The sequence below is a fragment of the Lolium rigidum genome, chromosome 1, assembly GCF_022539505.1.
Source record: "Lolium rigidum isolate FL_2022 chromosome 1, APGP_CSIRO_Lrig_0.1, whole genome shotgun sequence".
In the NCBI taxonomy this organism is placed as follows: Eukaryota; Viridiplantae; Streptophyta; class Magnoliopsida; order Poales; family Poaceae; genus Lolium; species Lolium rigidum.
In genome coordinates this window covers 308,589,235-308,602,010 of record NC_061508.1, presented here as the reverse complement: position 1 = coordinate 308,602,010, position 12,776 = coordinate 308,589,235, and the positions used below count along the sequence as shown (strand labels likewise).

The window sequence follows — 12,776 nt, the reverse complement described above, 5'->3', positions numbered from 1 at the left end:
AAGCGCCCAATGTTCTTGAGTAAACGGTACGTTCTCACAGGTCGTCGTGGTAGTTGAGTAGTGTAGTCGGTACTGTGGAGTGTGGACTCAGTCACTCCGATTAGTAGTTACACAACCGAAGCAACAGCCGACGCGCCCCATCGCACTTGGATGGATCCAGAGCTCCCCGGCAACTCGCCGGCAATGCCGAGCAGCGACGGCGGGCCATCGCCGCCGCGTGGCCTGGTCTTCGCCTTCTACCTCACCGGCCACGGCTTCGGCCACGCCACCCGCGCCATCGAGGTTCCGCCCCTTCCCTCCCAGCTCTCCTCCTCCGGCAATTTCGACCAGCACGATCTCATCTCGTCCGTTTCGCCGCCAAATTTGACTCCGCTGGCCTGGGAATTCGCAGGTGGTGCGGCACCTGGTGGCGGCGGGGCACGAGGTGCACGTGTCGACGGCGGTGCCGGAGTTCGTGTTCACCGCCGAGCTGCGCTCGCCCCTCGTGCACGTCCGCAAGGTCCTCCTCGACTGCGGCGCCGTCCAGTCCGACCCGCTCACCGTCGACCCCCTCGCCTCCCTCGAGAAGGTCCCGCAAAGAGAATTCCTCACTCCCTGCGCTACTGGCCTGCCTCTGCGCGCGTTGTGCTTGTCTGACCAGAACGTGATTATGGAATGCAGTACCAGCAGACGGCGGTGGTGCCCCGGGAGTCGATCCTGAAGACGGAGGCGGAGTGGCTCGGCGCCGTCAAGGCAGACCTAGTGGTACTGCTGCTACTCTGCTGTGTTATGACCATGATTCGGTCGATGTCAAATCGATGCCTCTGTATCATGGCTACAATGTATGAACTGAGTGGTGTTTCTTCTGGGATAGGTCTCGGATGTTGTTCCTGTGGTGTGCAGGGCGGCTGCGGATGCGGGTATCCGCTCGGTGTGCATTGGGAATTTTAGGTGAGCCTTTTGCCTTTTTTCCTCTGTGTTTTCTACTGCATTGCCCGAAACCATTAGCATATGGTGTCCTTGCTTCCCTTGCTTGCTATATGTTGTCCTGCGCTTGCACTAGAAATAGCAGTGGTGAAGTTTGCATTTGATTTTGCTATGTACAAATTGCAGTTGGGACTACATATATGCGGAATACATTGTGGGGGCCGGGTATCATCACAGATCTATTGTTTGGCAGGTTCACTTTTACTATTTTCAGCATCACTATATTGCTTTTTCTTTCCTTTGCAAGTGTTCAACTTTTGATCTTAAGGCTATATGCAAATAATTCTTGATTCTATGGTGTATGGTCTGACTCTCTGCTACTGTGCCCTTTAACACTCTTGTTTTTTCTGCATTTATGCTCATCAACACCTTTACTGACGATGATCTATCTTATCAACATTTACAGATAGCGGAGGATTATTCTCATTGTGAGATATTACTTCGCCTACCTGGATACTGCCCTAGTATGTGCAATTGTTTCGTTTTCTTTTTTGGCAAAAGTGTATGCTTGACTTCTCAGTAATAAACATAATTGAATGTTTCATTCACTCTTTAGTGCCAGCTTTTCGTGATGTCACTGATGTGCCTCTTGTCGTAAGAGGTTTGCGCAAATCTAGATCTGAGGTTTGTGTGATTCTGCTAGAGAAGGATGTGCCACAGGCTTGAACACCTCCCTTGTTTCCTAATTTTTATTTTTTTGTATATTGATCTACTAGGTGAGGAAGGACCTCGGGATTGCGGAGAATGCTAAGGTTGTCATTTTCAATTTTGGTGGACAGGTCGGTTTAAGAGACATATTTCTTTACTTTCTGCAGTAAAGGGGAACACAAACACTAGACTTTAGAAGTACTCATGGTAATAAAAAAATTAGCTAGAAGATCAACTTGAAGTAACGTGTAGTTATTTGAAATTTCAAGGGTATTAGATATTATCTACACACATCATTTTGAAGTGATGTTCCTCAAACATTAAGATCATTTTGAGTACACTATATACTAATTTTCAGAAGAAAGATATATGTGTGAATAAGATTGCACTGCTTTGTTAAAATCAGAAATCTTATATGTTCTATGTTGAATGGTCCTATCATCTTATGCTTTTATGTTTATGAGATAAGCATCTCAATGTGCTATTATCCCCAGCCAGCAGGATGGAAACTGAAGCAAGAATGGCTGCCTGATGGTTGGATCTGTTTGGTATGTTTTTTCTGTGGTAGAGTTCTGTTCTTTATAAATGTGTGTGTATTACTGAAGCCAACTTAGTACTCTCTTCATAAAGGTATGTGGCGCATCTGATTCTCAAGAGCTTCCCCCAAACTTCATTAAGCTTGCAAAAGATACTTACACACCAGATGTTATGGCTGCATCTGACTGCATGCTTGGTAATAAATAGCATTATGTGTTGACTGCTGATTTTATTTTTATTCTTGCTAGACACTTACTGTCTGTCTCGTATAGGAAAAGTCGGATATGGAACTGCAAGTGAGGCTTTGGCCTACAAACTGCCATTTGTGTTTGTCCGCAGAGATTATTTTAATGAAGAGCCATTTTTGCGGAATTTGCTTGAGGTTCAAACATTTCTTACCATCAGAGTATAATATAGATAACTTAGTATAGCTATGTTAAAAATACCTTAATGTGGTGTCCTCTGTCCCCCTTTTTTCAGCATTACCAAAACAGTATTGAGATGATTAGAAGGGATTTTCTTTCTGGGCACTGGAAACCTTATCTATTACGCGCTCTAACACTTCAACCATGCTATGATGGCCCAATAAATGGTGGTCAGGTAATTTCCGGCATGTTCCCCAACAGGGGGATCCTATATTATTGTTGCATAATCACATCCTAGTTTGTCAGGACTTGAACTATTCATGCAATCAATTGCGGTACAATCGGCTAGTGTAATCATCTTAATCTCAGAAAACACATGGCACAGGCTTGAATCCGGAAAATCCTACTCAAAATCCACAGAAATAACCCATCCAGTCCATGGTTAATGACAATGGAACTCTGATCATTAGCAAGAGAGACAATGTGCCACTGCATTGAGCTATGCTACTGCCTACAGTCAATTCGATTAGAACATTTGCTATTCTACTGCCTACAGTCACTTTGACATTAACACCTTCATACTGATATATACACCAAAACGATAAATTATTAGTTCACTAAATCAACTATATCATACATAAGTCATATTCTTTTTAGAAAAATCGGACTAGAAAGGTAACCCTGGCTTGAGTTACTGAAAGTCATAATATTTGTCAGTAAGCTAAAACTTGTCCATGCGACCATGCAGGTGGCTGCTCGGACCCTTCAGGACATTGCTGTTGGAAAGAAGTGTGTTTCTGAAAAAGTGAGACATTCTACACGATTGTTAACTGATCAGTGAGATTACACACTATTTTAATATGTGATTATTATAGAGATGTATTTCCATACCCAGTAGTCCACTCATTATATGTCTCTGCATCTGCCTTCACCCGAAATTCTCTGGTTCTTGTACTTCATATGCAAAATACTTGTTTCCTAAAGGAGGTGGAAGGACCAGTAGCGTACTTTAGAACCTATGTTTTGTGGCAAGTAAAATTATCACTTGTTGACCACAGATCTGGTTTCTTTTTTTCATATCCAAACAAGATTAGAGTTGTAAGTAACTTTTCAGAAAAGCCTGCTTTAGTGTTGTGGTGTGAACTTACCAACCTATTCTATCTGTAATTACAGTTTAATGGGGCAAGACGATTGCAAGATGCAATAGTGTTAGGGTATCAACTACAGAGGACTCCTGGGAAAGATGTAGAAATTCCTGACTGGTATTCTCTTTCCGGCGCAGAAATTGGGGCTCATCCAATTTTAGAAAATATTGAAAAAGAAGGAAGCACAGAATCGTGAGTTTACTGTGTTTCTCGTATTTCGATACTTTTCCAGGTGATAAATTTTGGTTACTGACATATAATATCGGTTCTGGTAGATGCTGTGAAGACTTTGAGATACTTCATGGCGACCTGCAAGGCTTAACAGATACCATGACATTTTTGAAGAGCTTATCTGGACTTGCTGGAAGTGAGTTCAAGAATTCTGAGGTGCAATCCCGAGAGAGAACTGCTGCATCTGTGCTCTTTGACTGGGAGGTACTATCCATTCCTTTGTGTTAATTTTGTAACCTGTGCCACTATATGAACCAAGTATTGCTAATTGCTTTCCTTGTAAAACCAGATAATATCTTCCTAAATTTGAGAAAATAACCAGCTTTTAGTATTCTGTGAAGTTTCGTTTTGAAATTTGCTAATATATAATTTTCGCCTACTATTTAGGTTCAATCAATATCAACTGTGGTTCATTTTTTATTTAGTTTGCACAGACCATGTAGAGCTAACTTGTCATGCCGGTTTCAAGTTTTGTCATGAAGTGCAACTCGATGGAAAATTGTATGATAGTGTGCATATATTTTTTTAGTTTCACATTGTTGACCACAATTTCTACCATGTTAGCTCCATAGCCCTTATGCAGTGCAACATGTGTTGAAACCTGCCACCTTTGCTTTTTTAGTTTGCCAAAAGTTCTGTTTCTTTCATTGATCTTTCCTTTTCTCATGTTTATTTTGTTTTCCCGTATTGGATCATATACATGACTTTGTCAAGCATTTGTGGAAGGAGGAATGGGCACTTAATTTTTCTTGTTGTGAAGTTATTGACAACGGAAGTTAGTTATCCGAAATACTGGATAAATGATTGGTTCTTATAATTATTTTTCTCTTGATTCCTTTGCAGAGGGAGATATATGTAGCAAGGGCACCTGGACGGTTAGATGTCATGGGTGGCATTGCCGACTATTCAGGAAGTCTTGTTTTGCAGGTATACTTAACTGCAGGTGAAAAATGACATGTATGTATTTGATTTTACATTAGATAGTATAATGTTACTTACTCCCTCCGTTTCATAAATATAGGACGTTTTAGGAACAGAGGTTGTAACTCTTAGGAATATTTTATGGTCCCAAGACTACCATTAACATCTGTTGCAACTGATACAAGCAACCTTATCCTCTAGAATAACGAAATGATTTTAGCTCATATTGTGTATCTTTAAGCTCAGTATGCTGTGCAAAAACCTGGAATTGACTTTTCATGAATCTACTTCAGTATCACAGATAATTAGATAAAATTTTGGAAATAAGTGCAGTATTATTTTCGTCAGATCATATTGTAGTTAGTTGTGATGGGAAGTTTTGATGCCACCAGTTGCCTCTTCGGGAAGCCTGTCATGTTGCTATCCAGAGAAATCATCCCAGCGAGCAGAAGCTATGGAAGCATACACAAGCAAGACAGCTTGAGAAGGAAGCGGTGGTACCTGTGGTACAAATTGTATGTCATCAATCCTCAAGATTTTGTCACCACTATTTTATTTAGTTATCTGCGTATGACGACAATGCCCATTTTTGGCCTAATGCATAATTCTTGTAACTGTGATGAAATCTGAGAATGCTATTTTGTGTTATCATTTATTTGCAGGTTTCATTTGGTTCTGATTTGAGTAACCGTGCACCAACTTTTGATATGGACCTGTCAGATTTTATGGATGGTGACAAACCAATATCCTATGAAAAAGCCAGAAGGTTTTTCTGCCAGGACCCATCACAAAAGTAAGTATCTTGTATTTTTCTACAGAATTCTAAGTGAAAAGTTATACTCACATATTTGCAAACTATATCCGGTCTCAGATGGGCTGCTTATGTCGCCGGAACAATTTTAATCTTGATGACTGAGCTAGGTGTGCAGTTCGCTGATAGCATGAGCATTCTGGTATGCACATAGCTTCTTCTTGTCCTCCATTAAATGTGCATTTTAATTTTTGTTGTCAGCAGAAAATCATTTTGTATGCTCTATTTAGGGAATTGTGTCAAATCAAAGCATCATACTAGTTGAGTTTTTTTTTTTTTGGATGCATATGATAAGAATTATGTAGTTACAGAATCAGATGCTTATTTAATTTCTGCCCTGCAACTGTAGGTTTCTTCTGCTGTGCCAGAAGGCAAAGGTGTTTCTTCTTCTGCATCAGTTGAGGTTGCCACGATGTCTGCTATTGCAGCTGCCTATGGTTAGCAACCTTTACCCCTAATCACATTTCTTTGCTTTTTACCTAATCCTGCCATCTATTTGACTAATCTTCTTAGACTTTGCTAAAAATATCTGTTTCTTTTTTGTCTGCAGGTTTAAACATTACTCCAAGGGATCTTGCTTTGCTTTGTCAAAAGGTATGATCTTAACCAAAAAGTCTGCTTGTAAATCTAAATCTGACAATTAGTTTATAGGTCTACGATTTTTCAGGTTGAAAATCATGTTGTTGGAGCTCCATGCGGGGTCATGGACCAAATGACATCCGCTTGTGGCGAAGCTAACAAACTCCTTGCAATGGTTTGCCAGGTTAGTGGTAATCAGAATCCAGTAGGGGCTAGAATTTATTCCAACTCCAGTCCAAACCATCTTGCTTCTGTATTTGTTCAATCACAGTTTTGCTGCAGCCTGCAGAAGTGAAGGAATTGGTTACAATTCCTAATCATATGCGATTCTGGGGTCTAGACTCTGGAATACGGCATAGGTAGAATATTTTTTCCTTGCTCAGATTTTATGTTCGTGACCTTGTGGGGACATACTTTTGTGATTGGAAGGATTGTATCTAATTGAGGTATTCTGTCATGTCTTGAGATAACAGTGTTGGTGGGGGAGATTATGGATCTGTAAGGATAGGCACTTATATGGGACGAAAGATGATCAAGTGTGCAGCATCCGACATAGTATCGGTATCCTCAACTTCAGATGCCTCTGCTCGGGCCGATGATTCTAAAGAAAATGGCAGGGATGTACCGAGTTCTGAAGCTTCCATGGAGTATTTGTGCAACCTACCACCTCACAGGTTACACTTAGTTAATGCGCCGAAACATGGATCATTCCGGACATTACATGTATAGTAGTTTCTTATGATAAAATCGAAATTTCAGATATGAAGCTGCTTATTCAAAAGATATTCCGGAGATCATTACTGGAGATGCATTTTTAGTGAAATATGGAGACCACAATGACACGGTAACAGTAATTGATCCAAAGAGGTCTTACAGCGTGAAGGCGCCTACTAGGCATCCCATATATGAAAACTTCCGAGTTGAGGTTTGATTTTTTACCCAGATTGTTTGTTTGTCTGCTATCTTCTCTGTTTTTTCTTTCTCCTGAAAATGAAAAGCATGTTTCCTTTTTTTTTGTGGCTATAACCTGTTTGGAGTTTTCATTGTTTTTCTGGAACATGCTGCATGACAATGCTTATTTTATTTTGTGGTATCATCATAAGTGGCATAATTGTGTAAATTATCCAAAAGAAAAGCTAAATTCTCTCTAACAATGATTGTTCATTGGATTTCCCTTCACCAAAGAAATAGAAAACAGCAAGAACAACATTTTTTGTTGATATTACTACTGAACATTCTTTTATTTCTGGCATATAGACCTTCAAAGCATTATTAACAGCAGCTCATACAGATGAGCAATTGGCAGCCCTTGGAGAACTTATGTACCAGGTGAATTTGAATCTCTTGACTACTTTGTTTGTTGCAGTGTACATTTGTTCCACAAAATGTGTAATTCCAGTTCACTAGACTCTAAAAGTTTACCCTTCATTATGCTGGCATCTTTTACATCTCACGATTGTTGGCACTTGGCAGTGCCACTACAGCTATAATGCATGTGGTCTTGGTTCTGACGGCACCGATAGGCTGGTCAATCTAGTACAAGAAATGCAGCATATAAAGACTCGAGAAGATGGAAGTCCTAGTCTATTCGGTGCAAAGATTACGGGCGGAGGGTCTGGTGGTTCGGTCTGCGTTATTGGGAAGAACTGCCTCGAAAGCGCCGAAGAGATTGCCGAGGTAAGTTCGTGTTAAGTGCTGATCACATCGCCATGTAGCGAATCATGGTCAATTTAGTAGCTCAATTTCCCAAGCATTCACTCTGTTGTGTCGCACTTTGGCGGCAGTTTGGAAAAAAGTATTCACTGACTGTGGTGCTTATGCTTTGTGCGAGTGAGAGATTAACTTGCCATTGTGCATTTTCAGATTCAAGAAAGGTACAAGGCAGCCACAGGATACCAGCCAATCCTTTTCGACGGGTCGTCTCCCGGTGCTGGCAAGTTTGGCCACCTGAAGATCCGATGGCGGCGGCCCTCGTCGCCAATCTCATAATGAAGTGATATGCTTTGGTTTGTACCCAGGCAGATCAGGTCTGTTGAATAGATTTGGAAACAAGGTATCTGGCCTTACATTTGTTAGGCGATTGGAGCTACCGTGAACTCTTTCTATGGCACGTTCAATCCAGATTTAACACTCATCATGAACTCTTTCTATGGCACATTCGTTCTGGATACCTCACGGTTATTCAATCACCGCTACTAATACCCACTCTCAGAGTGCAGTGACGTTGGCAATAATAAGCTCTTTCGGGAGCATGGTCCTTTTTCACACAATCGGTTATGTTGCCTATATATGCCTGGCTGATAAGTTTGTGGTATGCACACCCTCTGACCATGCCCTGGGGAAAAAAAGATGGGTTGTATGGTGGTACTTATGCTTTCTCAGTGTTATGCATGTTTCGATTGCATAAACGCATCGCGTATGTACACTTCGCGTTAAGTTTGTCGGGTTCTTTTCTTGGCCAGTCCTTCTGGGAGTGAATCGTGCAAAACACACCTGTTGCTGAGGCAGCAATTTTGATGTCTCCATGGGTAAGATATTTGTCAAATATCGGGGCATCCTTACTTCCTTTCACAAGTCCGATCAAATGTGCGAAGTTAATGACATACTTCAGGGACATCAGAGGAGTGTGATTGTCATGATTGCCCCTAATGATTGCCCCTAATATTTAACTGACCATCCTGTGAGCTTCAACTTCGAACCAGAAGCTATATTAGAGAATCAAAAATCCTGATGCTTTCAATTCCTAGGACATATGAATTGAATAACAATGCAAACACGGTTCCAAAGAAGTGCAGAACTTGTGTAGATTAGAATGTTGTGTATGCTAATATGAACCTAGCAATGGGTATGCTATACTCTGGCCTCAAGTGCGCATGGTGGCTTCTATGCAAATTATGATCATGTCCAATCTCTCCTCTTGTGCTTAAATAGGAACACCACTATAACACTTGATACCATGTGACGCAACAGCCATGTTATTGATGCTTTTATAAAGTTAAATGATGTCATAAGGTGCACATGGTCATTCATGTACTAGTATAATTATCCCCTCCTTCAGTAAGATACATATCGCAGACAATGTGCACGTACTTTAAAAAAAATCATGACAACATCTTCCAGTAACCATCATCCATTTGTCTCGAGAGTTTACATAACCAACAAAACAAAATAATTTAGAAACTCTTGATCCAAGTAACAAACATGTAACACCTCACTGCCTGTTTAGCAACATTTTTCTGGATTTATCCAATGAGCACTCCGGGTACATATACTTTGCAGGATGATCAGCCCTCACTGTTGAATAAGCGTGAATTATGGCGAAGGACTCAATTCCCTCAGTAACTCTCTTCTTTAGTCATATCATCTGTCTTTTGCTCCAAGGGAATCAAATGGGCTTCTCATCATGGCAGCCGTTGCACTCCAACCTACTATACAGGAAGACGTTCTCTAGATTCACCGCTGCTGCCGTAATACAACGGAGATAACACTCACCATGTAATCATCAGAATCGGAGCAAAATATGATAAGTGTGACCAAATTGTGGTGTTTGAAATCGGCTGCAGGCGAGTCCCACTCCACATCCCTGTTCTCGCTATACAATTATTCTTCCTTGTCTCCTCATCTGTTTCCATTATACATGGGTGATTCCATACTGTCATGTATAGCTCCTTCAGTAAGGGCGCAGCTTCAAGAATAGACATTGTCCATGTGAAATCAGACCTTTCAGGAAAAGTAACCAGATTCACAAACCTTAGTTGGCAGAACACGGATGCCAAACTTTCTGTCAGACATTCTGGCCACACCCAAATCCTTTCAGATTCACAAACCTTAGTTGGGGTGTATGGTGGTACTTACTAAGAAAGCAAGTGCTCATGATTTCTCAGTGTTATGTATGTTTTGATTGCATAAACGCATAACACACGTACAATTTGCAAAAGTACAGATAAATATGTCGGGTTCTTTCGTGGCCACACCTTCTGGGAGTGAATCACGCAAAACACCACCTGTTGTTGTTGAGGCAATTGTTGCAAGGAACTACAACTAAGAATTTTGATGTCTCCATAGCTAAGAGATTTGTCAAAGATCAGGGCATCCTTAATTCCTTTCACAAGTCCGATCAAATGTGGCAAGTCAATGACATACTTCAAGGACATGAGGGGAATGTGATTGCCCATATTGATGGAGAAGATCCCATATTTAACTGACCAGCCAGTTAGCTGCGGCTTCGAACCAGAAGCTAGATTAGAGAATCAAAAGTACCGACGCTTTCAATTCCTAGGACATATATGAATTGAATAACAACGCAAACGTGGTTCCAACAAAGTGCAGAACTTCTGTACATTGGAATGTTGTGTATGCTAATATGAACCTAGAAATGGGTATGCTTTGATGGCTTCTATGTAAATTATGATCATGTTCAATCTCTCCTCTTGTGCTTAAATACCCCCCACTACTATAACACTTGATACCATGTGATGCAAGAACCATGTTATTGATGCTTTGATGAAGTTATATGATGTCATAAGGTGCATGGGCATCCATGTACTATTATAAATACCACCTTTCTTCAATAAGATGCATATAGATACTCAGACCGTGTGCACCTACTTAAAAAAATCACGATAACATCTTCCAGTAACCATCATCCATTTGTCACAAGAGATTACAAAACCAACGAAACAAAATAATTTAAAAACTCTTGATCCAAGTAACAAACATGTCTAATATCTCACTGCCTGTTAAGTAATATTTTTCTAGATATGTCTAATGAGCACTCTGGGTATAGATACTTTGCAAGATGATCGGTCCTCAATGTTGAATTAGCGTGAATTATGGCGAAGGACTCAATTCCCTCGGTAACTCTCTTCTTCATTGATATCCTCTGTCTTTTAGTCCAAGGGAACCTGATCGGCTTCTCATCCTGGCAGTTGTTGCACTCCAACCTACTATACAGGAACACGTCCTCTAGATTCACCGCTGCTGTCATAATACGTCGAAGATAACTCACCATGTAATCATCAGATTCGAAGCAAAATATGATAAGTGTGACCAAATTGTGGTGTTTGAAATCAGCTGCAGCCGAGTCCCATTCAACACCCCTGTTCTCGCTATACAATTCTTCCTTCCTTGTCTCCTCATCTGTTTGCATTATACACGCGTGATCCCATACTGTCATGCATAGCTCCTTCAGTAAGGGTGCGGCTTCAAGAATAAACATTGTCCATGTGAGATCATACCCCTCGGGAAGAGTAACCAGATTGACAAACCTTAGTTGGCGGAAAACGGATGCCAGACTTTTGGTCGGACGTTCTGGCTGCACCCAAATCCTCTCACATTTAAATACCAACTTGAGAACCCGTATGGATGTGCCGCTAAGAAACTCGCTTAACTTGACCAGCCTGTGAAAACTATGACCAACATTTGTGAGGCTTAGAGTCTCGAGCAACGGGACATGGCCAAGAACCAGTGGATCTTGGTAATCTATCCAATCATCAAAGGTCATTTGCGTGAGTTGAGGGAGCCAGTTCAGCTTAACTTGTTCGAAAGCAGATTGGGCTATACTGAGCTCAGTGAGATGCGAGTGGTCAATTTGCAGCGTGCTGGGCTCACCTGAGTCGCAGTTGGTCATGCGCAAATGCTTCAGCCGCTTGCAGGTGACAAGGATGTTGGATATGTCTGGTTCGGAAAACCTCAGATCCTCCAAGTCAAGGCTAGTGAGACCACGGAATGCATTGTGACAGGCATCGAAGAAGCGCATGAATTCTCTCCCGCATATGACCAGCTCATCATCCTTGAGGTCATCGACCCCGACTTTCCCCGTCATGAGACTGAACCGGGCCATTTCAACCAGGTGCGTCTCCATCGTGTGACCAACGGCTTTTCCGATGGATATGGGGGCGTCGTCTCTCAAGTAGAACGCGGCGGATAGGAAGCGGATGGTGTGCTCGCCTGGACTCCTGCGTGCCAGTATGCTCTTTGTAGCCTCGACAGCAGCGGCGTTCACCCGAACCATTTCGTCATCAGACACGGTGGCGTTCGACACGCCCTTGGGCAGGAAGTCCTGAGCGTTTATTATCAGCCGAGAGAGCTTGGTGGGGAGCTGACTCCACCTTCTGGAGAGGATGCTAGTTCTTGCGGCGTCGGGGACATTGAGTCGGTCGAGAATGTTGACGAGAATGTCATCTGGCAACGCGCTGATCCTATCTCTTCTGCCTTTCCCCATTGATCTGGCGATGCTGAAATCGGGCAACTTGATGACTTGGCCTCCTCTTGAAACTGAAATCCTAGGAATCCCTGGCTTCCGCTGAAAACTGGCGTCTTCCCTGGTGTCTTTAGTTGGCGGCAACTCAGAGATTTATATAGGCTGTTGACGCCAAGTCGGAGATTGAAACCGAGAAGGATTTTGAACTCCTTAAATTTGAACCGAAAGAGGGTTGAAGTCGGACTGCAGCTCGTTTCAAACGAGCCGCTTTGATTGCGAACTGCGGCTCAGCTTGATTGTGCACTACGCTCCCAAAGGAGCCGCTTCATTGCGGGTTGGAGCTCAAAAAGGAGCTGATCCGATTCCAGATT

The 12,776-nt window shown here is 42.0% G+C and overlaps 2 protein-coding genes across 2 annotated transcripts; one reads left to right on the top strand and one right to left on the bottom strand.

Moving 5' to 3' along the window:
• The first annotated feature begins 654 nt into the window (after positions 1-654).
• LOC124684108 (L-arabinokinase-like) lies at positions 655-8,347 on the top strand. Its single transcript, XM_047218501.1, has 26 exons — positions 655-744; positions 854-930; positions 1,093-1,159; positions 1,373-1,430; positions 1,523-1,590; positions 1,683-1,745; positions 2,109-2,162; positions 2,245-2,347; positions 2,424-2,533; positions 2,632-2,751; positions 3,265-3,321; positions 3,690-3,853; positions 3,937-4,096; positions 4,736-4,819; positions 5,206-5,328; positions 5,476-5,606; positions 5,685-5,766; positions 5,974-6,061; positions 6,175-6,218; positions 6,292-6,387; positions 6,486-6,562; positions 6,677-6,877; positions 6,963-7,128; positions 7,461-7,532; positions 7,677-7,880; positions 8,067-8,347. Exons 1-26 carry the CDS (start codon positions 655-657, stop codon positions 8,190-8,192), a joined length of 2,685 nt encoding a protein of 894 aa, XP_047074457.1. The 3' UTR covers positions 8,193-8,347.
• Positions 8,348-10,932: 2,585 nt separating this feature from the next.
• On the bottom strand, positions 10,933-12,426 carry LOC124661288. The gene has a single exon (XM_047199154.1). The coding sequence runs from the start codon at positions 12,424-12,426 to the stop codon at positions 10,933-10,935; it is 1,494 nt and encodes a 497-aa protein (XP_047055110.1).
• Between the last annotated feature and the right edge of the window lie 350 nt (positions 12,427-12,776).